Consider the following 26,433-nt stretch of genomic DNA (forward strand, 5'->3'; position numbering starts at 1 on the left):
TCCTATTACTGTGAGCGACAGATTTCTTGAAATAACATTAAGGAACACTGAAACCACTCCAGCAGGATTTGGGAGCCCACAAAACGTCAACAAAGAAAACAGGAAAGCACAAATGAAGTGCTACGGTTATATATATATGAAGTTTTGAGAGACCGATCACAAGTTCTGTGAGAACACCAGAAGACATCCGAGCTGTAAGGGAACAGAGGCAGAAGCAAGACTTACCCCTACAAGGTAAGGGATTTAGTCAGAGAATATAATCCTTGGAACCTACAAGGTGAAGCGAGGGAAAGGGAAAAGGCATACCGAGCTGTACGCAAAGCTGCACTGCTAGAAAAGGTGGGCTTGGGGAACACAACTTTTAAATATAAATTCCATAGTACTTAACAACATTGGGGAAAAATACACAAATTATTCAGATACCTTAAAATTTTAGTCTGATACGAAACAGAGAAATTCGTCGTGAAGAGAGCCTTGCATTCTAAAACAGGCTTTTGAAAAAGCAGACACCAACAGGAAGAGCCTTGGCATATCTTCAGAGTGATTAAAACAGGTCTAGCTGCACATATTTTTGTTTTGATCTAATCAGAAAGTAAACAAGAGCACATCCAAGCTGTCAACACACGAGTGCAATCTCAAGAGTAAAATATGTTGTTTGAGATGTCCCAAATCAAATACTTCTGAAAACAGAAAAAAACTGTAATATTTGTCAGTTATTTAGTTCTAAGCAAGGCAAGAATTTAATGCCAAGAATGTACATCAATTTTAAAATGAGACTGGATAGAATTTTAAAACATTTTTCTTCTTGTTGCCTTTATAACATTGAAAATGTTGAATTCTTGTCTGTACGTAAACATTTACTTTAGGATGCCTATTTTATATAGTGTCAGACACTAGAACAGATGTTGTAACACTACCATGAGAAAATTGTAAGGGACAGCAGTATATGAAACTGTTACCTAGAAGTTAGGCTTTCACAGGATGCATGTTAAACATAGCCAGTGGAACAACTAGCTATCCCAAAACACTGAGCAGATATATGCAGAAATCACAAGTCTCTTCCCCAGGTTGTTTTGCATAGGTTTGTGTAGCAAAGAAAAAAAAAAATCATTTGAGGCTAAAACTTGAATTCTGACTGTCTACTTAAGAGGACAAGGAAGTAGATATTCAGGTTCAGTGACGACCAGGCTTCTATGAATTACAACTGAAATACAGTCAGGTTATGCCTGAAGAACACTCAAACTTTTCTTTGATTGCAACAAAAAGAGCTTCAACAGATTTTACTCTGCCAGGCTAAGAAAGGGCACTGCACTATACCCTCTAAACATGCCTACACACACTTTCGTATTTTGAAATGTACCACACACCAATACGTGTACACATCAATGTATTGCTAATGGACATGTGACAGACATTCACAAAGTTCTGCTCCTTTAAGAAAAACAGGCATATGATTGAGGCGTATGATTAGAAAACTAGAAACAGCAAGAGCAGCTTTCCAAAGATGGGTGTGACACAATTAACTTCAAAACAAATATTAAAGCCTAATCAGATTCTTGTTGCCCTAGCCTGTATCACATTAAATTATTAAGTCCATAGGTGGTAAATAATAATCTTCCAAGCAGGAACCATCTTTCCAATGCCCGCCCTCCTTTACTAAACAAGAAAGGATGCTTCAGTATAATGTTCCTGCCATATTTTGCATCAGCTTTATAATTTACTATGGCCAAGAGGTCCTAAAAGAGAGCTAAATAGCAAAATCAGTTGAGGAAACTGTTGGGCCATATTTAGATTACAACTGCTGACGCATTATTTCATAACCAAATTGCTCTATTCTGACACTCAGAGATGTTTCTTAAGGAGAAATCTGCATAAGATCAAACCAGGTAGTCACGGCTAAATCCTCCTGCTTCATTCGCAGTCCAAATCACGCCGGTATAGGTGGGATGGGGGAGCTATGCCCCGCACTTCCTCAAGCCTGACAAGTCCCACTGTCTCTGCTACACCCAGCGTACCCCACTCAAGAAAACCGACACTTAGCAGTCTCTCAAAGATACGATACAGTATTAGCATGTAGAAGAGAGGCATTAGACTTTGGCCTCGCTGCAGATCATTTCCTCTCCATCAGCCTCGCCCAGAGAGCTCCTTTTTATCTTCTATCGTAAGTCATATGACACTAAGCACTGTAAGAAGAATTAAGAGCCTTTTTATTAAGCTACAAGATGCACCCACCTCTTAGCTCTAAGCCTCCCCCGAGTTCCTGAATGTCTGCCCCATCTTGATTTGTGAAAGCAAAAATATGCTACTTCAACGCTTCTGATGGACACCGGGAAGAGAGATTCATGGCTGGGCTGAGAAGGGGGAGCACCAGAAGGGAGAGTGTATACATCTCTGGTTCCAGAGATACAGCAGAGTTCACTGAAAATGGTAAGGACACTGGGTTTTTTCCCCCCTTTGCTTTTCATTGCCTTGACCATTCTACTTATATTGCATATTCCCTTTCTGTAGAAGGACTTTTATCTTGTGGAATTATATTTATGTGTATTTTTTAATGCATGTGACCTTTTGGGTTCTTTACACTAGGGAAAAACAAGCCTAGATAAGGGGAAAGCAGACAGATGTTGCAATGATTTTACAGACATTTCACACAACATTTTTCTTTTTAGCAATGCTTCTTTGCATCTACTTGCATTACACTTCTTTTTGAAAAGGAAACGGACATTCCATTTAAATAATGCCAGCAGAATACGAAAAAAACTTGGTACAAAGGAATTCATCATTCTATCATGCCCTTTCCACAATCTGTATGCAGATATTTTATTTCATTCACATAGTTTTACAAGGCATTTAACTATGTATTATGGCAAGTAAACAGCATTTGCAGTCCTATTTAATGAATACTTTTACTGTTAAGGTATTAGTATGATAACAAAGTAGACCAAATTTTATATTCAAACTTTGAACAAATGCAAATTAATAAAAACCAGAAGGGTCATGTTAAGTTTTGACTAGGGAAATGGCGTAATCCTAACACGACACACTACCGAAAAAAGGTTCCTCATGTCACAATTTCATGTATTTCCGAAATATGTAAATCTTTATCTTCAAAAGATATTTCTGCTTATTTGAAAACAACCTTTCTTCACATATACTTCTGAACAATGTACAAAACCTGTAACCTTAGATCTCGATTTAATACCCAATCACTGACTACAGTGTCACATTCTTGATTAATCAATAATATTCATGTAAAATTGATGAATGGACCAGTAGGGTCATATAAGACACACTTGGGTTTTGATAACTAAAAGTCTCCGTAATCTTGCATTCTGTAATGTGACCAGGTGCTAGTAGGTGGCTCCCATTTTGCTATTTCTGGACAGCAGTTTGTATTCCCACTAATGGAAGTTGGAGCTAAAAAACCCAGGGACTTCTCATAAAGGTAGCCTGTGATGCTCATAATTTCTTCTGTCTACAGACAACTTCCACATAGATTCATCAATCTGGACAGTCATTCCAAACAAATTCAGCAAAACCCAAAAGAGAAATGGCAAGAGAGCCTTACCCAAGGACACTACAAAATATTTTTAGAGATTCATAAATAGCATATTCATAGATTAATATAATAAATTTGATTCCACCAAATCCATAGATTTTGGGAATTACTCTGCTGCTGGAGCTCAGACTTTGGATAAGAAAAAGAATGTAATTACTTACAGTCACTAACAATCCCATGGGCCTTTTCACAGTCACAGAACTAATTACCCTTTCAGCTGGCTAAGGAAAAATGAGCCTAACTGCTGTTATTTCAGTTGTGGACGAGGCTTATACACTGGTAAGAAGTTCTGCAAGGCACTGAGGCTATGTTAGCCAGGGGTTTCCCTGGCTTATCTTGGAGACAAATGCTTCCTTATGGTCCAGAACCTGTACTTCAAACACATTCCTCTCCACATCTCGTTAAGCGTCAGACACCTCCATCTACCGTAGGACAGATTTTCCTGATGGACACACCTCCGAGAAAACGCAGTGGGAAACAGGATTAACTATAATGCTGTTGACACTTGTTCCCCACATTTTCAATTAGCAAATATAAACAATAAATGATATAAAATGATCAAAGATATGTAAGCCATGGTTAGACTATTGATTGTTTTGCCTTTTTTGAAGCTTCAACTCTCATGACTCATCCCTCCTTCCTTCTCACTAATATTCCAGGGTAAATTATTAATAATAAGTTATAACAACAGTATTGTAATATACAATAAAATTAGTTTTGATCTGTGGATTAAAAGTAGGTCTCTAATCCAGGGAAAGTCTTGCACTGGATTTGGTATAGAGCTGAAATATTTGTCAGCACACATTTGTGCAAAATAATCTGGAATGCACCCTGCCATAGCTTTCACGCATCAGTTCAGCTTGCAGTTACATAAAGAGACATTTGTGAGAAAAAGGCAAGCAGCAGAGGAAGAGCTGTGCTGCACGCAGCGAGAGTGCCGCAACAGCGGAGAGCGGCGTTTTGACTGCGGGATCTCTGCAGCCTGCTCTACCCACTCCGAATTCGGGCAAGAACACAGAATAGCCATTAGATGGCAACAACTCCAGATTACTTCCTGTCCCTCCTGCCTCTGACCCAGTGACCTAAAATAATCCGCATAAAATACGTTCAAGCTTTATCACAGTTCAAAGCAAGAACAGACCTTGCTTCCTGTGCTAGCGTGCTTTTTAAGCAGAGAGAGGGCCATCAGAAGCCCTCCCTTTGAAAGGAAACCGTTTCTGGGAGCCAGCGTTGGGCACCTCTCCCACAGTACTACAGCAGGGGAACGTCATCTGTGCACATCACTGAACAGAAACACCTTCCCGCAGAAAACGAACGTGTTGTTTCTTTATAAGTGCAATCAAGATTGATCCCGATAAGATGTCTGCAGCTTCTTCTAAAGACTAAAAGATTTACGTGTATCAGGTAAATCCTCCGAAAAAGGTGTTATATTAGGAGTTGTTTAAATACTTCACGAAATTTCTTCAGCACTGATGAACAGTAGTTACTGGAATCCAGCAGCTTCATTTTGACACTCTCTTCTATACTTCCTTATATTTTTTCTGCTTATATTTGTTCCATAAATTCTGAGTATGAAATTTTAACTTTAGAGGCTTCTTTGGCTTATATTCTTTTCAATAAATCCAAATAAAAGTCTAGATTTTAACAGAGAAATTCAACATGAAATTTAACTATTTTGTACTTGACAGGACTGTCTGCATCACACACAAACAACAAAAGAATTAAAATGCTATTTTACCTGCACTTCCTTCCTATTCCCATAATTGATTATAAAGGAGACATCTACTACATATTTTCTCTACCACATAGGCTCTTTTTTACATTAGACAATATTTGTTCTGCTTTAACAGAAGTAGCAAGCAAAACCACTCATAAAACTGCCTTCCTGCCAGTGATATCATAGTCTAACATAACCTATGCTGGGAAAGATGTCCTTCACTTAGGTTGATAAAGGACATTTACAAGAATGTGTAAAATAAACTTGTTTTACATGCACACAGTAATACATACGAGAATATACAGAGAGAAAAGAAAATAATGTGCAAATAACATTAACAAAATTTTTTTTTTTTTAAAAAAAGTTCACCAGCTCCTTAAGGTCAATACCTACTTTAAAACTCAACTTGAAGGGGCAGAGCCTTAGTGGACTATCACACAAGAACAAGCAAATTCTGACAGTAGCAACAGAAACTGTCCATTTGACATGGTGATGATAGACTGATTCAAGAGTGACAGCTGTTATCTTGGCACCAGAAGGAATTTATATTCTGCTAAGTAATATGTTGAGTATGAACAAATTTCCACAAGATTAAAATTCTCAAATGTGTGCTCAAGCATAAAATAACCTGGATAAAATATTAATCCCATAGGTGAGAACTGCCTACTGAGCTCTTTTCATAGGGAATCACCTCTCTGCAGGTGGGCAACATACATAAATCTATATAATATTTTACTTACTTTTAGCACAGACATTGCCTAAGCTGGTGATTGGGATTCAAGCAAATATCAAAGCAGGAAAGCATGCAGTTCACAGAGTGTGCGTTATCAGCAGTTGCCGCTTTCCCCTCTGCTTCACCAGGAAGACAGAATGTTCTTAAGGCTTGGTACGCAGCAGTATAAAAATTATGTTACAGTGATATAAAATGACACAAGTTCTATTTTCACCTGTCTATGGAAAGAAAATGTAGAGCCATGAACCTGGTCATCATAATACAGTTGCAAAATTGTCTTGTGAAGAATGCATTTTTAAAAGGATAGAGGAATACTGCACCACCCGAGACATCATATGAATAAGACCAACTGGTGGCTCACCTTCATTTTCACTTTATATCAACTCTATTTAAGACGTATTTAATCAAATCGGCAGCAGAACAGCTATCAAATGCACAGGGTCAACTCCTCCTGGCCTTTAGGGATAGAAAATATTAAAAAGAGATGTAGCATACTGCAATATCTAATTAGCGGATGATGTGGTCGGTCACCACCTAAAAAGCATGCAAACAGTGATATGGCTGAAACGGTAGAAAAAAAAAAGACCAGAGAGCGCCTTGAACATGTGTAAGACTGCTTTACACACAACATTTGTTTGAATAGGCTCATCATGATAGCACAGGTTCATGAATCTATATCCCGCTTGGAGAGGGGAATGCTGGATCCCAAACCCTCCCTGTGCTGAGGCTAACACCAAAGGGCTAGTTTACATCTCAGTTACACACACTTGCAGCTCTTACATCAAGCAAACAGGAAGTTATTTATAGGAAGCTCTGCAAAGCGCAGACTGCTAAGGAGATCCCTTACATGACCATAATGCAATCAAGACAAAAGCTGTGGAGCGACTTTCCTCTTCATTACGGTGTGGTGCGAAGGTGGTACTTCAGTTCTAGATAATTACTTTTAGTCTGTCGTGTAGTTCGAACACTTCGACTCCAATATTGGGATAGTGCTTACAGCCCAAATCAGTGACAGAGATTCCAGTATACCAGGGACTGAGTACACGCAGCTAAAACCCAGTATGTCAAATACTCAAAGATAAAATACGCATCGTCTCTAGTAATTACATTTTTTTTTTAAAGCTTGCCATGAGTAAGAGTAAATATTTGGAAGTCAACATGCTGAAGACAGTATTAGCTTTTTTCCAAGTATCAAGTATCCAGTTTCCTGCCTAGCTTACAAGACACCATTTTACCCACAGCAGCTCTCGCGTTTCATTATTTCAACCTACCAGAACCACTGTACCTATTGATATAGTTTCAAAGGCAACAAACACAATGGTCTTCAGAGCTGAAGCACTGAGTGAACTAGGATTTCCTAATAAAGACAGACACCGTCCCATTGCTATGAAAGCACCTGCCAAATCTAAAAGCATTAGAAGAAAGAAGGTATTAAAGTTATAACCAAACCCATTATGATTTAACACGTAACAGAGCAAACAATGCTAGAGCTGTATTGTTATTGGTAGGGTTTTTTTCTGACACAGTAAGGTATTCCAGGCCACAGGAGGAGTCACAAATCATTGCTAAACAGAGACTGCAGACCTTACAGTCCTACAGGTATTTCAAAGAGAGACCAGAGCTGAAGCTTTAGGAGGGTACTCTATCAGCAGAGAGAGAAGTGGCAAAAAACCACAAAAGGAAGGTGGTAAAAAGCATTTCACTAGAATATGGGACTTTTTACTTGCACATTAGTTGCAAAAACGTCTAAGGAAGGTACCTAAGATAAAAACAGATTGTCAATGGGCTTTGAATTGCTACACAGAGGTCAAAATCTCCCTGGAAAATTCCTGTGGAACTGGGAAGGTCAAACCCCACTAAACCAGAAGAAGCCACAAGACATTTCCCTTGTGTAAAAGAGAAAGAAGCAACCATAGCACTTTAGTAAAAGAATTCAATTCTAATTGTGTGACAATATACAGAGCAATAATTAGGAAATTCCAGTATCCAAGCAACCCCCTATGCGTAAAGAAAAAGGACTGAAAATATTCGGGGGGTGTGGAAACAACATCAGCCAGCAGTCAGTACAGCCATCAAATATAGAAATATGCCTTTTCTGATTAAGCTAAGTAACACCAAACAGAGAAAACTAACTGGGAAAATAAAAAATGTAGTTATCAGAATTGTGAAAATAATTTTTAACCAAGGAAAGTTTTTATGTATGAGGCTCTCACCAGTTAAAGTAACTCACTAGTATCAGCAAAATTTTACACATAGATAGCCCTAAAAAAGTAGAAATCCAGAATTTCATCATTACTCTAGACCAGCAATAGTCTAATTCTAGACAACTCACAGAGGCAACTGCTCTCCAAATCACTAAGTTTTGTGGATTCCTGTATGGCACTCAAAGACACATCGTAGAAAGAGGACCCTCTGTAAACTGTCATTAAAAAAAGCATGCAAGCTCAGATCCTGATATAACTGTTAACATTTGAAAGTCCCCACCATAACAGCCAGTTGAAGGCATGCTACTATAAAAATTCTTCAGGTACAGATGCTTTGTAAAATTCTAGACCTTCTATTATGTTCGCTTTTCTTCTTCAGCAAGGTTTGAAACAGATTACTCCTAAGATCTTATAGATATTTCCTCACTCCAAAACGCCCATATCCCCACTGCAGAGGAAAGTGTTCCTCATTAGCTAAAACGTACACTAAAGGAAAATAACTTTTCAGAATTATTGGCTTATTTCGCTATATTGCATACCTGTAGACATCATTAGAGAACAGGCTATTTCAAATAGCATCATCTGTGCACTGCCAAGAGCTCTTTAGCAATAGTTTGTATGGCAAAAGAGTACTCAGGCAAAAAAGAATTATAGTGAAAAAGATTCCATTTTATGTACCTTGATGAGTCATTGTGACAGGCTCTTCACTGGATATATTGTTGTAAATGACCACAGCTGTGGCATTATGTGAAGCTGCTCGCAGTATTTTCTCTCTAAATGTACAGTTTCCTCGCTGCAGTAAAGCAATCCACTGCTTGGTGTTTGGTGGAACTTGGAAACGTGTTCGAGGGTCACAGCCCAGGCGATCTGCAACTGAAATGGGAAATACATTTACACAGATGGCAATTTGTTCAAACAGACAAAAAAAAGAAAAAAGCTAACTCCAAGTTTTGCTGAATTACTTAATCGTTATGCACTAGGAAGCCACTATCCTCTTGTTAATAAAGCCTAAAACTAATTGTATTCTTATGAAAAAAAGTCTTTACATGTCTTGCACATTGAAAGCTGTGACTATGTGCCCGAGAATTAGGCTCACTAACACAAGCTATTTTTAACTCCAGTGCAGCTAGAACAATGAATTTACATTTGAATCAATACCTGCCTACAGGCTGAAAAACATTAGAATATGGTTCATATACCATAGGCATTTACGAAACAGCTGTTTATCAGTCATTCTGGGGAGTATAACTTGTTTTTCTTTCTCATGCACTCATAAATATCACTGCAGTGGGAGGTGTAACTAAACAAAGCAGGTTGTGAAAACAAGATTTCAGAGTTATCTGCCACGTGCAGGCTACTGTAAAAAAAGGACGATATTAAAAGCTGACGTTGTAAAACCCCAGCAGCCAACATCAGCTTTTTATGTATGCATGTTTTGTCTACAAGGAAGTGCATTCAAATTCAGAGAGAAACAAATGGTTTTGCAAACACGATGCACTCAAGTTGTCAGCTAAACAGGTATTGATGGTATAAAGAGTAACAGAAATGGCAAATGCCAGATGCCTGAATTCAACAGTATGCAAAGCTGCTCTTTTGTCCTTTCTGATGCTGTAATGTATCCTGAAACAACCCAAACCCACACAGAGCTATGTACAAAAGGCACAAAATGCAACACAGAAGATAACTCCACCGCAGCTGAAACCGATGAAAGACATTTCTGTTTACACAACTGGAAACATCCAGCTTGGTCTGGTACACTGGTCATATCATTAAAGGATTTTAGAAATGTAGAGTCAACAGTAACTTACAATACAAATATATTTACCCTTTCAAAGGCCAAGAGTATAAGAATCTTTGGCTACTAAAAATGGTTGGGATAAACAGTGATTTTTCAAGACATAAACGCAAAATCTATTTGCATAATAGCTCTGAAAACATTACAGATCCTAAGAGCAATTCAAATGAAGTGTCCCATAAAATTTTCCTTTTAAAGAAGTGAGTTCTTCAGCACAGACTATGGGATTTCAGCAAAAAGTCTACCACAAAAAAAAAATACCTAATTTAACATATCAGCTGGAAACAAAACAAAAGATCTTTTTAAGCATTCTCAGCTTAACATAGCTCAGGTTAAAACCTCTAACAAAGGAGATTCAAACAGCTAAAGGACCTTTTCTGAAACAAGAAAGAAAATCTTTTGCTTGCCTGAAGAAAACCAGTGCCGATGAATCTATATTGTGGCAGTCGTACAGGAAGTCGTTGCACCTCTTAATTTGGACAAGAAGTGCCTCTCCCTGTTCCCCTGGAAGGAGGGCGGGCAGCCAGATGTAAGCACATCCTTTTCACAATTGTTTCCTCCAGGCTGTATTAGACATTTCAGACAGGGAGGGCTATTTGCTGTAGTTTTGTATTTGTGCTTTTGTTTTATACAGGGAGCAGGGAAAATCTGAAATATAGATGCCTGAAGCTGAATTTTTACAGAGTGTTTTCTTCCACTGCCCTGACATTATTACTCGAATCCCTTTGGAAATTGCTAGCCAGCACTGATGCACACGCATTGTTTTGGAGCACTTCTGATGGCCATCACAAACAGCAACGATCCTAGGAGTGCACTTGCATATCGACTGCACTTTTGTAGCTTGTTTTTGTAGTCTTAAATTTAAGAGAACAGTACGTTTTTTTAAAGGAATTACAGTCCTTTTTAAAATGTGACAGAACCGTAACATGGCACACGTGCAACCCGTCTTGATGTCCTCTATTAAGATAAAAGCAGTTCACTGTTTAATGCACGCTTCCCCCCTTGTTCAGAACATTTCCACTTAAAAATGCAGGAGGGGGAAAGCATCAGCAGACTGCGATAGGAAGTTTCTCAAGCCTTGAAAGCAAAAAATCCCATCCTTCTCCAGTGAAATCAGATTCAAGAATCTCAGGTGTGATACATCCTTTGGAAAATACCATTCAATAAATGGCCACAATTCCACAGAATCTCCTCAAACTGCCAAAATTAATTCCAAAAGTAGACACTACGGCCAACATAAATTTACTTAAAATATATGGGATAAAGAGCAGTAATCCTATGGATTATGTACAGTTTGCTTCAGTCCAATCATGCTCAAAAGTAAAATACCAAGTGAAAACAAAAATGGCCATAAAAATAGGGTGATGGGCTATTAGAATGAAAAAATCATAAAAGCAATAAAAGGCAAAAGGCACCTTGAAAAGGAAAGCAGCATTCTCAAAAGTCTGTTATATAGTTCAGTTTTACAAAAATTTATGTAGGCACCTTTAAATTTGCATGGCTTGAAATTTTTAGCTTAAAAACTGACAGAGAAAGTAAGAGATAACAGAAACTGCATGTGTGGGAAAAGTAGTACAAAATTTTCTACCATGGTAGAGATCAAAGTCTCTTTCAGCTGTGGACAGAGCTATGAAACATTACTGATTGAGCAACAGGATTAGGAAACAAGATATTAAGAGATAAAAGCTTTCCAGATATAGACCAACAAACACCACTCAAATACATACAGCACGTTATTCCTGATGAAGTGGATTCGGTATGGCCCGATGAAAAAACAACAGCTGAGAATCTTATTTTGGCACTATTTAAGCAATACAAAGACATTAAGGAAAATCTGGATGGTTTAGATTAACCTGAACTGACTAACTGCAAATCAGTTCAGATTTAATAAAAAGTCACAACCCACTTTTCTTTACATTAGTATCCTATTTAGACCACACAAATGTTAAGTAATCTTTTCACTTTTAGCTAAATAAAATTCAGGAACAAAAGTGGAAAGTCCGAGTTTTTCTGCCCATCTTTTCAATAGACTTAATACACTCAGAAAAGAGCGAAAGCTTTATAATCATGGTCACCCTTCAAGCACAGAGAGCTGGCTCAAATAAAACATCTGCTATACACCTAACGTGCCAGGCACATCAGTTGGCATTGTAAAGGACACAGACAAACGAACAGTGTCAGCAAGAATCACCATCGATAGCACTCCATTATCATGCCATCTATGCTCCATTGTCCAAAGTCCAATTAGGATCTAAAAGACCAGGGCTTGCAAGCATTACCTGGATGATGTCCATGCCAGAATGAAAAGCAACTTCAGATTAAATTAAAGTTATTCTAAAACAAATCACTTGCACATAAAAAGATATGATCAGAAGTCACTCATGTAATTTCATAATTTCAGAAGATACAAGCATACAGAAAGCCATCTGTTTCCTTGTAGGTGTGCTACTCTTGTGGCTTATTTGAAATAGAAGTTATTTACTCTGCCTTTCCTTTCTCCATGTCTACCTATGTACCGTGAATGTGTTGGCAAAAAACCAATTTTCCGTTAGAAGTGGCAGCCTGCTGGGTTAGAGCGCTACGTACAATGTCGTTGTAGGTATCTCCTTTTCTACTGCAAGCCCCAACACCACAGAAGAGCCTCTCTACAGAAGGATCAGCTGCGATTTAAGTACCCACAGTTAGGCTGCATGTCTGTTCTCAACTTCGGGAGCGCTTCACTTTCCTCTTGCAGAACACACAGGACTGCTCAACTTGCACGTAACTGTTTCTCCTTAAGCATTTTTTTAAATTCAAGACCCCTTCCTGCTGAAAGACTAATGTTTGTGACAACGTTTTAGGGATTCATGTGAAAGAAATAGTTAATAATGCAACAGATCCAACCAGGCTTCCTCAACTACTGAAGAAGTACTGGCAAGCTTACATTAGAACACCAACAGTGCTTTCCTCCTCATCTTTTCCCACTGCTTGACCAGGTCCTTTAGCCTTCCCCCTATGAAAGGGATACCCATTTTGTAGGAGCAAAAATGAAATTAATAGGTCAGCTCTCAGAGGCTTTGTCAGAAGTAAGCACACACCTGCCTGAATGCAGACTGTCTCCTTCTACTTCTGAACTGCGACTGGGTTTGCCTTCTCTCATATACCGGGTGGTTATGTTGCTCTGGCATTGCTTAAAACGTAGCTGTGACATCCCACTTCAGCCAAGGTTGCTGCATTGACTGTTACCAGACTTTGTCCCCTTTTCACAGAAAAAGGCCAGTGCCATGATCCCACACCCTGGGCATTAACTATTTTATTCCATAGCTTGTTTGGTTTTTTCCTTTTTTTCTTTCTTTTTTTTTTAAAAAAAAAAAAAGGTCAGGTATCTTGATACTGATTGCATCTCAGCTAATACTCCACTCTGAGGCCAGCACCAGTTGCCAGAGCTGGTCTGTCTCAGCTACACATACAGAAATAACTTTAAATCCTGACCTTCAGTCATTGTGATACAATAGGTGGAGAGACACCATCAACATTTTGAGGGGCAGCAGATCAAGAGACTCGTTGGGAAGGAAAACAGCACACGGGAAGATGCAGTCCGTGCCCCAAAGCATTCCCTCCCTCCAGCAGGCACTGCCCAGCACACCTGACTGGCAAAACAGCCAGCCTTGTGCAACACATTAATTATAATCCTGTGATAAAATTTCCAGAAAAGGAATTGAGCTGGGAAATTCACAGAAGCAACACAGCAGCACTGTTTCTTTCTTCTTTCAAGGAAGGCTATTTGCTATCCCATTAGGGTTTGATATGTGTAATATATATCTTTTCTTTCAACGTATTACTACTTGTGTTATTATCAATATAGTCCTTATTCAAGCCAGTTATAATTTCCACTTTTTAAAAGTTGTGTCAATGAACTATGTACTATAAGAGCTATTTCAGGTAATTGCTTTGACTAAAGCTGGCTTTAACACTAAAAGAAACTCTTTGAACAAGAGATAATCTTGTTTCAGGGAAGAAGTTAAACAAAAGAAAATCACTGAAGCTTAGAAGAGTCCTCTAATAGTTCAGATTTAATCTTGTTAGCTCAGTAAGTATACTACAATTATGGCTATAAACTCCAACATATTACCTCCACTTTTGTTATCAATTAATGACTACTAATTAAGCTAGATAAATGGAAAAGGATGGATGGAAAAGGATGGATGCATGCACAAGATTTTTCTTCTACTACTCTATATTTATTGATACATTCACTTGTTGCATTTTCCTAAAGCTTATTACTTTGGATTTTGGGCCAGAAAGAAACACAAAATTCTGTCTGAATGTTACCTAAAGCTCTGCAGTTACCAGGAAACTGTCGTTTTAAGCCTTCTGGAGCTAAAACTCGTTCACACAACATGTTTATGAAGTGTCAGATGCTACAGAATGCTATAGTTACAGTACCACGCACAAGAAATACCTCCATTCCTAACATTGTGCCAATATTGTTTCTTCCCCACTTCCACCTTTTCCTAACATATGTTTTTCCTCAAACTCTCAGTCTCCTTGCCCAGCCACATCCCTACCACCCCTTCAGCAGAGATCTCCCCTTTCTACAAGTTCTTCCTCTAATGCAGCTTTCATACAACCATCACCTCCCCACAAGCCCTTTAGACTCCAGTCCCTTTCCATCCCCCCTCGTCCCTGACCTGTTGGCTCAGTGAGTCTTAATATTTTCAAGTTTAGCTTTGAGCCTGCTGCTATTTCACTTCCTATCAGTCCCAACTCCAGTCCTAATCACCCTGCCTGCCACCCAAGCCAGCCAAGGTACACAAAACCTCGCCTCCCAGCAAGGTCCGACCATCTGCGAGGGGACTCTGAGAGCACACGGGACTGACATTTCCAGTCCTCAACTGTCTCCAAACCCAGGATGACATGCAATAACCCAGACTCAACAGTTACAGAAAAGTCCTGTTCAGCATGGAGAACATTTTTGAGGGAACTAAGCCACAAAGCGTTGCAGTTTCTACCAAGAATCATTAAAGTGAGTTTTCGGTGGCTTCTAGCTTGGTTTGTCATAGCAAGAGGAATATGCCTGACACCTAAAAGTCGGCACCACAACTGGTGTCAGGCACGTAATACCAAAGATGCTCAAAAGCAGAGGTCACTGGAGTAGCGCAGGGCTGAATGCTTACACGGTGCATGTACAGACACCGCCACCAGCACCTACTGGGAGGAGTTTGGGCTGAAGCGGCTGGTTCCACAAAGGCACAAGTAACAGAGTAAGGGACTGAATGAGAAGTGCTCAGTAACCTCACCGAAGAGATAATATAAACCTGAACTAAACTATCAGAAAAGCTACATCAGGCTGTGAAGATGCATTTCACTATTATCCTTCCATGCAGAACGAGAGAAGCATTTTTTGCTCATCTGTAAACATTCATATGCAGAAGCTGTTTAAAAACACTCTTCGAGCAGGAAATTATTTAAACTATGATAAAAGATTAACAAGTTAGAGGAAGTAAGAAAAGGAACTAGAAGTGGAAGAACAGAAGAGAGATTAATAGAGAAACTCTGCTGCTAGTGTGCATTTAACGCACTTGGAAAGATATGCGCACACAGGTGCTGTATTTACACCCAGCAGCCAACTGTGACCAACAGCTCGCTGGAGCTACACCTTCAGAAGTCACATTCACAAGCGGTCATGCAAATTACTGCCATATCACTTCCACGGGAACATTGCTTTTGAAAGCCAGTATCAATTTCATACAAGGGTCTATAAAAAGAACAGGGGAAGGGTTTTAATACATGCATTAACATGACAAGATTGAATTTGATTAAAGAAATTCTGCTAAAGAAACAGAAGTGATTGAATATATTATTCTGCACCGAGATTTAAAGCATGTGTAATCACATGGGACTGGCAACTTCAAAGAGCAGTATATAAAATATCGGGCATATTCAAGAACGCAAGTTAACAAAAACACATCACAGAGCACAACAGTTAAAAATCACAGGCTGTGCTGTTACAAACGGTGTACGTTCAGCAGTAGATCATTGGCCCTAAATCTTGAATTCGTAAATTCATTTATTTCCCTGCAGGCAATGAATAAGGCATCTTAATGCAGCATGGAAAAACGTGACATTAAGGACATTAGAGCTCTAAAGCAATGATGCCTCAGTCTACCCCATCAAGATCACCCACGTCCATGGAAATTTCAAGGGATAGCCCATGAATGGGTGAATGTTTGACATCAAAGCAGTCTCAGAGTCAAGGTACCTTCAAACACAGTTGCCAACAGTTGTAGAGTCCTTTTCTTCTTAGGATACGTGAGAACTGGGGTAGAGCATTTTCTGCTCTAACAGCAGAGGCTGGTGCTAGCTACTCATGTTAAGAGCTATTAAAAAAAAGTATTTTGCAAACGAGTTCTACAGCAGTATGAACAAGCTGATAAAAAGGCATTAGAACAATTACTTTCAGCAAGACAGCATCGTCTTTTATCAAATCTAGATATAAAGAAAGTGGAAGAATATAAACATAAGACCCTTAAGCATTCAAGAACATCTTAACTAAAAGCATAAAGTATTCCAATCTTTCCTACTACATGAAATATTTTTAAGCCACATGAAGCATGCCTTGGCAAAAGTAAAATAAAACATATACTATACAACAACCTACACAAACAATCCAGAAGAATTTCAAGTAAGACAACTGCTGCAATGTCTGCTTTAACAGTCTTCTGTTGACAAACAGGGCAGAACTGAATCTCCCCAACTCATGGCAAAGTTTTAATGACTGCAGCATGTCAAAACTGCAGAAATTGAGGTCTGCAATTTCATGATTCCTGATGTGCTTTCTCACTGAAGTTATTCATCATACAATACTTCACAGCAAGGTATAAAAATGCTGTTTATGGATGGCTCAGAATTTTATTCTTCTCTCATTATTAGCTTCCAGTGAAAATGCTGTCAGCCCCCCTCAATGTTTTAATCACACTTTTAGTAAAGACCATATCAAGAAGATAGTAGAAAAAGTTACAGAAGCAGGTAAAAAAGTAATTAATATCAAAAGTTCTTCTCGGCAAATAATGCAGCTACTAAACAAATCAAGTGTTTTGACACTGTGCATAGATTAAAAGGCAGCAATTTTAAAAACCTTAAAAATACTACTTCCAGTAACAGTGTTTACGTGCCTAACACTTTCAGGACAGCCTCCTGATTTCATATGGCAGCTGGTGTGTGTGTAAGTGAGGAATACCGGCAAGCAGAAGGAAACACTGAGCGTATTTGATGATAGCTGACTCCGAAAGCACAGTGAAGGTAGGATTTGAAGTACAAATGGAAATCATTTTACAGTAGACTGGCTCAACAATTTCTGCTTCCTCACCCTTCTACCCAAAATATGCTATATTAATATAGTCTGCTTAACATTTTGTAGAGCTAATGAAACCAGTAAGCATCTACTGATGCACAGTCTGCTTCATACATACTAGAAGCTTACAGCAGGCTGCCTAGCAGGATGCATTTCATTCTGAAGAAGCATCAAAGTATTCTCCTGATCTTAAGGTTTGGTAAATTCTCAAAAGCTTTTAATAACACAGTAGTTCTGCGTTATCAATTCTTTCATAAAAACCTCTTAATATTCACCACTTAAGAAGTCTAGTTTTAACGGACTACATTATTTCACTTAACGCATTATTCAGAGGTTTACTGTTCAGGAGACAGGCTGGGACCACCGTGATCCATGAAGTAGTCCATTTCTTAAAGATGGCAGTTTAGATAACGTCAAGAAGGATTTTCAAAATAAGATACTACTAACACCGCATCATTATGACTGAAGCAATTGGTTTCATTTCAGGCAAAAATCAAGACGATACTCCCACTTGTTTAAATTAGCCTTCTCTATAAAACCCAACATTTGTCAAAAAAAAACATTTGATGGACAACAGCTTCACTTAATTAAAAGAAAACTTATTTGGAAGCACTACACAGCGTTCAGTACCGCAAACAAGCGCATTTTGGACTGGCCATGAGAGTAACAGCTTGATGGCTTCAGTCCTGCCAAGTCTTGATGGACAGCTTAAACAGTATTTTTAAGATATGTACGCCGAACAATCATGACTTCATGCAGCTGCAAAAGCCATCCAGATGCATACCTATCACAGCAAGATAGCCATGCAGCTGCTCCGAGATTCATGGCAAGGCTGTCACCAAATACTCTTAACTATCCCTGCCGACTCTGTAATTAGTTTAGAAATAACACCTTCATCGCTTAATACGACTGGCCTACTGGGATCCATGCTGGAAAACACATTATGCTTTGCAGAGCCGTTACTAAAGCCAGCGCTCTCAGGCCACGGATTATTTTTTTATGATCCCCCCCCCCCCCCCCCCCCCCCCCCCGGGCAAGTTCTTCCTCCTCTTCTGTCAGAGCTCTCTAGGAAAAGTCTGCAAAGCCCAGACACAGGCCATGCACCGCTAAAGGAGGCCCCGAGAGCAAGCGACCGACGGCGGGGAAGGAAGCGTTACCTCCGTTGATGGGGACGGGAGCCACCAGCAAGCCCTTGACCTCCACCTTGGGGGAATCCTGCCCGTAGCGGCCGCGGTCGATCCTCAGCAGCGTGGGGCCGCCCCGCTCGGGGCTCAGCACCGTCACGTTGATGAGGGCGGTGTAGTACGCCTGGCTGGCGTTGTCGGCGCCGGCCGGCCGGACCCAGCAGTGCCAGAGCAGCAGCAGCAGCAGCAGCAGGACGGAGCAGCCGCCGTTCCCGTGCTGGCGAGCCCACCGCCAGCTCATCTTCGACTCCGGGCGAGCCGACGGCCGTCACCGGTTGCCTCCGCCGCTCCCCTCGCTCCCTCGCGGCAGCGCCGAGCCCCACACGCCCGGGTGTATTTTATCCCATCTGACGGCCCGGGAGCGGAGAACGACCAAAAGCAGGCGGAGGGGGGAGGAGAGCACGGGCTCATGCCATGGGAGGAGCCAGGGGAGTCATGGCAGGCCCCAGCCGAGTCCGATCCGCCGGCCGCGGCCCCCGCGGGAGGCTGCTCCGGGCGAGCCGCGCTCCGCCGGCCCCTCAGGGCGCCGCGCTCATGCCGCCCGCCCGCCGCCGCGGGGGAGCCCCGGCCGCCGCCTCTGCCCGTGCCGGGCGGGGGGAGGAGGCGGGGGCGGCGCCGCGGCCCCCTCCCCGCAGAACCCCGCGCCGGCACCGAGAGAGGCCGCCGGGAGGAGCCGCCGCCGCCGCCGCCGCCTCAGCCGCGCTCACACACGACCGCGGGGCTCGCCTCGGGCTCTCCGCACCGCCTCGCCTCGGGGCTCGCCGCGGCCCTAGTGCGGCGGGCGACGCACACCGCTGCCCAGACCGGCGGCCGCAGCCGGTGCCCGCCGCTCCATGCTCGGCTCGTCCCGGAGGGCGGCGGGGCCCCCGCACCTTCCCGCAGCCGCGCCGCGCTCCGCGCCCGGCGCCTCGACTGCAGCCCGCCGCTCCCCACACTGCGCAGGCGCGCCCCGCCCCGCGCCACGCGGGTGGGAGGCGGGGCCGGGGCGAGAGCCACGCCCGCGGGGAGGCGGGGCTAGCGAGGGGGCGGGGCTCTCGTGGTGACGTCACCAGGGGCGGGGCGGGGCGGCGGAGCGCGGCCATGGCGGCGGCGGGAGCGGCGGTGGCAGGGCCGGGCCGCGCCTGCTGCTGCACCGGCCTCGGTGCGGGACGCTTGGCTCCGGCCCCCCGCAGCTCTTCAAGGACTTGTAGGGACGCGTGCAGGCTGCCATGGCTCCTCAGCGCCTTTAATTTCCGGATCAGGAGCGCTGACTGTCAAAAAGGCAGCGGAGGTGGTTCAGAAGCGTGTCTGAAATGGGGAGAGAAAGGGCTGTGTGTGCGAAAGAGGTGGGGTGCGTTCTGTCTGCCCAGCTAACGCCCAGAGGGCTGCTGGGCAGGGACGGCACAGCCCCCGTGCCAGGATCTGGTCGCTCCTTCCCAAGTTGGCGTTACCGCTGGTGTACTAAACTGGGAACTCTTACAAACACTCATGTTAATAAACATTAATACCATGAAATATTGTAAAACAGGACTTGATGCATTACTCTATCCAACGTAACAGTTTTAAGGATTTCAGCCTCTTCAGAGATTGAACAAAACTTAGAATCATAGAATCGTTTAGGTTGGAAAAGACCTTTAAGATCATCCAGTCCAACCATTAAGCTAACACTACCAAGTCCACCACTAAGCCAATTAAGGGTAGAGTAATAATTTCATGTTTCCTGGCTTGGTGGCTGGATTATCTTTTAATGAAAGTAAAAACTTAATGGCCTTCTCAGATTTTGAAAGGCAAACTATCTGAAAATTATTCCTGGCAAAGAAAACAAGTACTGCAGGGCTGTGGGTTAGGATATTTTTTTAAATTTCCGAACAAATAGCCATGCTGCTATCGTTTTGAGATACGGTCCCCTTGGTGATTTCCCCAGCTGCTCCAGAAGGCCCTCCGATAAGCCTGGTGTTTAACCTAAGCATCTTATTAAACTGTTCCCTTTTGGAAGGTTTTGTAGTTTGTCCATTTGTGATGCACCTGGTCACACGGGCCTGTAAGATAACACTGTCAAAGCACAGCCTATTTATTTCGTTGAGATGCAAGTGGTGGGTCCAATCCTGCCCTTGGAGAGACCTATGCCATTCCCAGGGAAAGCAGCAGGCTTGCAAAGCTGCATCTCGGAGCAGAATGGACCTATGGGCTCTGCTAAAGGCATGTAGCGTGTGGTTCTGTAAAATCCTCTGAGACGCTGTTTGTGAAAACCTCTATAGAAATGTCAGTAGAACCCAGGAAACGTTTCTGAAGCAGCAGCTGAATGTTCTGCTTCCAGTCTAATTTTTTTTTTAAATTTTACCCTTCTTGGTAAATGCTGGGTGAGGAACCACATGCCATTAATGGCCCCTCAGCATTTTACCCAACCTTTCACCCCAGCTGGAGGGTGAGCGTCGTGGCAAACGCGCTAATACTGCACTGTGCAGGACATGTTTCAGGGCAGTCATTCTTATAGTGCAGATAGTAGTTTGATTCTTCAGCACTAAGAGCTCTGCATCGTTTTGATGCAAAAAGGGGCCCGGGTGTACTCAGAGCCTGAAGGATTCCTTGCTATTACTGGATCAGAGAAGGATCTCAAAGCACCTTTGAAAAGCATTGAGAAAACATTTGCTGGACATCTTAGAAGCAAAACAAGCCGAAGGGCCCAGCCAGCGACTTCTCAGTTCCCTTTTCTAACCAGAAGAACAGGCAGCTTTTCATTTTGCCCTGCCCGGCTTCCTGTGGGCTGCGTTTCTGCCGGAGGTAGGCGGTCTGCCGTGCTCGACTCCGTGTGTGAGGGCTGCCAGCTTGGCCACATCCCTCCTCACCGAGCAAGAGGCGGGAGGTTGCTCTGTGCCACATGCAGGGCCACCAGCGCTCGGCTGCTCCTCTCCTGGCTCCCAGCCCGTCCCAAAGGACGGGCTGGGAGCCAGGAGAGGAGCAGCCGAGCGCTGGTGGCCCCAGGAGAGGAGCCCCAGGAGAGGAGCAGCCGAGCGTTGCTCCAGGGTGCACAAAAATGGGGTATTTCACCAGCAGAGCAGCTTCAATCTCTTCATTCCCCAGACGGGCAGGTCCCTGGGCGGGGAGAGGAGTGTTAAAAGGGCCTTTTGGCTGCCTTCATCCGGTGGTGGAGCTGGATGAAGGGATGGCGGCGGAGAGGCTCGGAGCTGAGGGGATGTCCCCACATCTCCCCACACCACACACGATAGACATGTCTCTGCTGGCAGCCGCTCCTCAGGGGACCTTATTTTGGCAGACAAATGGTACTGAGGTCTTCGCAGGTCACCTCATACATGAGGAGAGAGCCGCGCTTCAGGTTTCTCGTCAGCTCCTGGAGTTTTTTTGGGGGGAAATGGTCATAAGTCCACTCGTGTTCCATCTCCAGGGCTCCCTGGGTGCGGAACGTTTCCTTTAGCCCGTGACTCACCCCCGCCCTTCGCTTTCCTGTCATATTTTACACTGCCAAAGGCCCGCGGCGATCCCCGCCGCCATCTTCCCGCCCGGCCTCTGGCCCGGGGCCCGCGGCCGCCGCCGGGATGAGGGCGCCCCCTGCGGGGCGCCGCGGCACCTCCCTCCGCCCGCTGAGGGGCTGGCCCCGGCCTTTGGCGAGCGGGCCCCGGCCTTTGGCGAGCGGGCCCCGGCCTTTGGCGAGCGGGCCCCGGCCTTTGGCGAGCGGCCCCCGTGCTGCCGGGAAGGAAGGGGATGTCCCGGAGGGCTCCTCCGCCGCCGGTCCCTCCCGTCACCGCTGTGTGGTGAAGGAGGGCAAGAGGGGCCGAGGCGGCAAGGAAGGGTGGCGGATCTGGGGGAGATGGCGGCAGGGCAAAGGGCTGGGCCGCCGGCTTCTGTCAGCAAGCTTAACCAAAGCATATCCGGCTTCATCATGAGAAAAGACCGAGTTTCATCCTGGATGGAAATGCCACAAAGGCCAGCTGTTTCCTAGAGGATGCGGGGAAATGCAAAGGGAGGCGAATGTAAAAATAATAAAACCAAAATGTGCTAAGTGCTTGGGCCAGAGTCGGGCTGCCCGGTGCTGCGTGGGGAGGGAGCCGAATGCTGCAGCACCCGTGGGCAGCGGTGGCCTCCAGGAACCAGAGAGCAGCTGCCAGTTATGACTTTATTCATTTTCACATTTAGATATTACAACAAAACTCTTAATGACAAAGGATAACAAGTACTACAGGAGGAGAGGAAAGAAAGCAGTGTTCTAACTGGTTTGATACATAACCGTGAACTTCCAGAGACAAGACTCAACGTGAGTTATAAACACTCACATACGCTCACTGGTAGGAAAACTTCACACGTGCAAACACCCAAACGCTCACCCACAAAACACTCACTCACACACACAGACCACACTTTGTACTCGCACATAACCCATGTTGTAACCTACTTGCTTCAAAGGCAGCCCACTGAAACATTGAATGCTGCTGTAGCAACAACAGGTACCAGGTTAAAATATTGCAATATAAATGAAGTGTTACTTGATACACAGGTTTTTCTTCAGAGACACGCGTGTATTTGCAAGTAGGGGACCCAACGCTTTGTTTTCATGAGGGGAGGAATGTCCTCTCAATACCAACACTTTGTAAGGAAAAATGAGACTGTGCGTAGACTGGGAACAGTCATTTTAAAGGAGGATGATAAATAGCTTAGCTTCAATGTTGAGTTCCAGTAAAAAGCCCAAACAAAATGCAACAGAGAGTGCATTGTGAACGGAGCAGGCACAATTATCGAACCCTGGGTTTTAGAAGTTGAAATACTCCCTTGTCACTGTGGAAAGACAGAAAACACTGTTGCCTCACATCTTAAAACCAAAACAGACCAGCTTCATTTCATGCTCATGCTTATCTGGAGACTGTAAAAAAAAAAAAGGCCAGAAATAATGCAAGAGTGTGGGGAAGGGCATCAGGTTTGTACACTCTAATTTTAGTATACTTTCAAGAGAGCAAAAGTACAACTGTCTCAACACCTCTTCAATATCCCACACTACAATTGTTCTTCATCAGCAGGAGTGTTTGAAGAGGAGCCAGTGTTTGCTCGTATCATGGCTGCATTGTTCATGCAATGCTGTTGACACAGATACAATAGGATCTGATTCCACCCCCCCATCAAGATGGTGCAAAAGAGAGAAAATAAACTTCTGTGGAGTCGAATGAGTTGAATGTTCAAAAATCAGATGTCGCACCAGTGCTTTCCCCAGAGTGAAGCAGGGGATCATTAACAATGGCTCTGATGAAGTAACCTTTCTCCACAAGGATGCTCGTGAGCAATTTACAGCTGAACCTAGAGATGAAGTGCAGCTGTCCTGGCTGGTTGGGAGTGCTGACAGCCAGCCAGGGTGCTCAGACGCTTCTGTCCCCTTTCTGCTGAGGAATCCTGCCAGTGCCCTGCAGGTCGGGCTTTGCTAGTACGTTTCTATCCCTCACATATGGACAAGGACTTGCAGCTACTTTGGAATTCTGTTTTTCAACTATTATTTAATTTACAGGCCTCTTTCTTGGGCCCCCTCTCACATGGGGCTGTTTCCAGGCAGAGAACTGTTTGTGAAGCACTGGAAACAAGAGAGCCTGGGTCCTGTGGTTGCACATCACCAAGCGAGCAGCCTGAATTTAGCTTAGCCCTCTGTCACCTTCCACCCACGTAAATGCCAGTGGAGACCCCCAGCAGCACGGGGCACATGCAGCCTTCCTTCTGTCAAGGGAACTACCGGTTCAAAAGCCAGGGCAAGATGAGGGCAGGAGAATTTGGTCTGGCCTACACCCCGCTGGCTGTCCTACTTCCTTGGCCTGGCTCTCCAGCATCTCCTGCCAGAGGATTCTTACTGAGTCATAACAATTACTTAAAGATGCTTAAATTCCTGGCAACTTCAGGGGACACCAGTAGAAGTCAGGGAATTCATTGTCACATGCAGTTTCCAATTCCACGTCCTGAGCCAGTTTGGCTCAAGCTGGTCTGGTTTTGCGCCTCTTTTCACCATGGAAATCACAGCCATGTCATCCTGCTGACAAAAAAATGGAGGGGAATGTTGGGCGCTCTGCACAGGCTTAGAGAATCTTAATGATAGGCATGCTTTTCCCATATGCTAAATAAATCTCCCCATTACACTTGTGAGGAGAACTATAATTAAGACTTGGGAAAGTCATCCGTAAGGACTCACAGGCTCATGTCAGGAAACGCATAAAACCCTCTGCTGGAAAAGAAATACAGTTTGGGAAAGCAGTACATCTGACAGGAAACACAATTTTAGAAGTCCAAACCAAACCCTTGGCTCTGTGCACAGAGGTGTGGCCCACAAGCAGAAACTCCCCGGTGCTGAGATGCCCGGTGCAAAGAGCTCTGCCAGCCACGGCCATGTGGGAGAAGAGATGATGACAAGCTGTTCAGACCAGCCTCTTCACCCAGACTCCTCTGACGGTGACGTAATCGTGCTCTGTGGCTGAGCTCTTGGATTGTGAGCAGGAGGCAACGAAGTAGGCGGGAAGTGGTGAGGCAGCAGGACAGAAATCTGTAGAGAGGGGCTGTGGAGGTTCCCCAGCGCTCTGAATTCACGTGATATCTTTCAGAAACAAAAGGCCCAAGTGACGAGATGTTTCCTCAGCAAATAAATGTTTCTCCATCCCCCAGAGACATGTACACTGTACTGGCAGCTCTGCAACAGAAACTGGAGAGGAGCCCGTTGGGCAGAGAGTGCCTCCTTAGAGCCAGGGAACTAGGGTGGCAGGGAGGTCATGGTGCAGAACTGTCCGTCCAGGAGAACTGGGGCTTGAGCCCTGGCCAGCTGCTGCCCTCCATGTGCTCAGTGATGCCAACACACAAGGGGATGCAGACCAGGGCACCTCATTGCTGGAGCTCTGTTCCTTCCATTGTTTCCAAAACCCTTGCAGCAACTTGAAAATAAACATTTCACTCCCTACCACTTTGATCCTTTTCCTCCCAGCAAACAACCCATTTTCGCTCTATGTTTAGAAGCCAGCTGAAATTAACACAGCTTTGCTTTAATTTCTCACTCGAGCAACAAATGATCTCAGCACTGCTCTGGGAGAAGGGGAAGGCAAGAGCAGCAGACCTGTGAGTAACCTGCTCCCAGTACAGAGTATATAAAACCCTGTTTTGCACAGGGCCTGTAAAAAGAGTTGCTATTTATCTCACTGGGAGGACTCTAGCCATCAGCTGATGACCCACTCAGCACTAGCTGTGCTGAGATGGCTAAAATAATCCTGGTGATAAGGCAGATTGACAGGTTTCCCCCCAGCAGAGATGAGAGGGGTGTGGGTGTTGCCTGCAGAGGAGATGGAGAGGCTGGCACCCACCCAGAATGAACAGTGTGCATGAACATTTACAAAGATCCCTCGGGATCTCTCCATACACCTCTTTAAAATGTCCTGCTCTTGCTGCTAATACCACTGGGGATTTCTTCCCTTTGATTCTGCTCTGCAGCTCAGCAGCTGACATCATGAGGAGAGGAGGAGGAAGCAATCCAAGGAAAAACACTCAGGCTGCACACCAGGAAGAAACTCAAGACTGAGACAGATCTATTTATATCTGACCTGAAATGGGCTTTCTGAATGGGAAGCTGATCTGAGTGGAGGCTGGATGCTAGGCAGAAGGTACTGTAGTGCTGAACACAGGCACCCACTCGCTGGCAGAATGCATCTGTCTGAGCCACAGGAAGAAAAGAAACGCGAGGAATCAGCGAGGCGCTCTCTCCAGTCCCAGCACGGGGAAGCTGCAGCTGGAGCTGCTGCGTGGGCCACCGTGCTGCGGTTCCAAGGACATTGGTGTTCCCCATCCGTTCGGGGTAGGTTCCCTGCTGGGGTTGGGCATAGGTTGAAGGAGAAGCTCTGAGTGACCCTGATGATGCGCCTGGAGGGTGAGAGGGGATGCCTTGGCAGGCGCCTCCGCGGCCTGATGCCA

General features: G+C 43.9%; 1 protein-coding gene across 3 annotated transcripts in view; it reads right to left on the reverse strand.

Moving 5' to 3' along the window:
- Positions 1 to 18,933, reverse strand: part of RNF130 (ring finger protein 130) — a 48,449-nt gene extending 29,516 nt beyond the window's left edge. For 2 of the 3 annotated variants that reach the window (XM_075715261.1, XM_075715262.1), the window contains exons 1-2: positions 18,496 to 18,763; positions 8,889 to 9,083 (exon numbers count right to left, since the gene is read on the reverse strand). In XM_075715261.1, the coding sequence (XP_075571376.1) occupies positions 8,889 to 9,083; positions 18,496 to 18,763 (463 nt within the window). Of the gene's footprint in view, positions 1 to 8,888; positions 9,084 to 18,495; positions 18,787 to 18,860 lie in introns of those variants that run through there. The other variant, XM_075715260.1, reaches the window with a different exon arrangement.
- Between the last annotated feature and the right edge of the window lie 7,500 nt (positions 18,934 to 26,433).

The sequence above is a fragment of the Pelecanus crispus genome, chromosome 8 (genome assembly GCF_030463565.1).
Source record: "Pelecanus crispus isolate bPelCri1 chromosome 8, bPelCri1.pri, whole genome shotgun sequence".
Taxonomy (NCBI): Eukaryota; Metazoa; Chordata; class Aves; order Pelecaniformes; family Pelecanidae; genus Pelecanus; species Pelecanus crispus.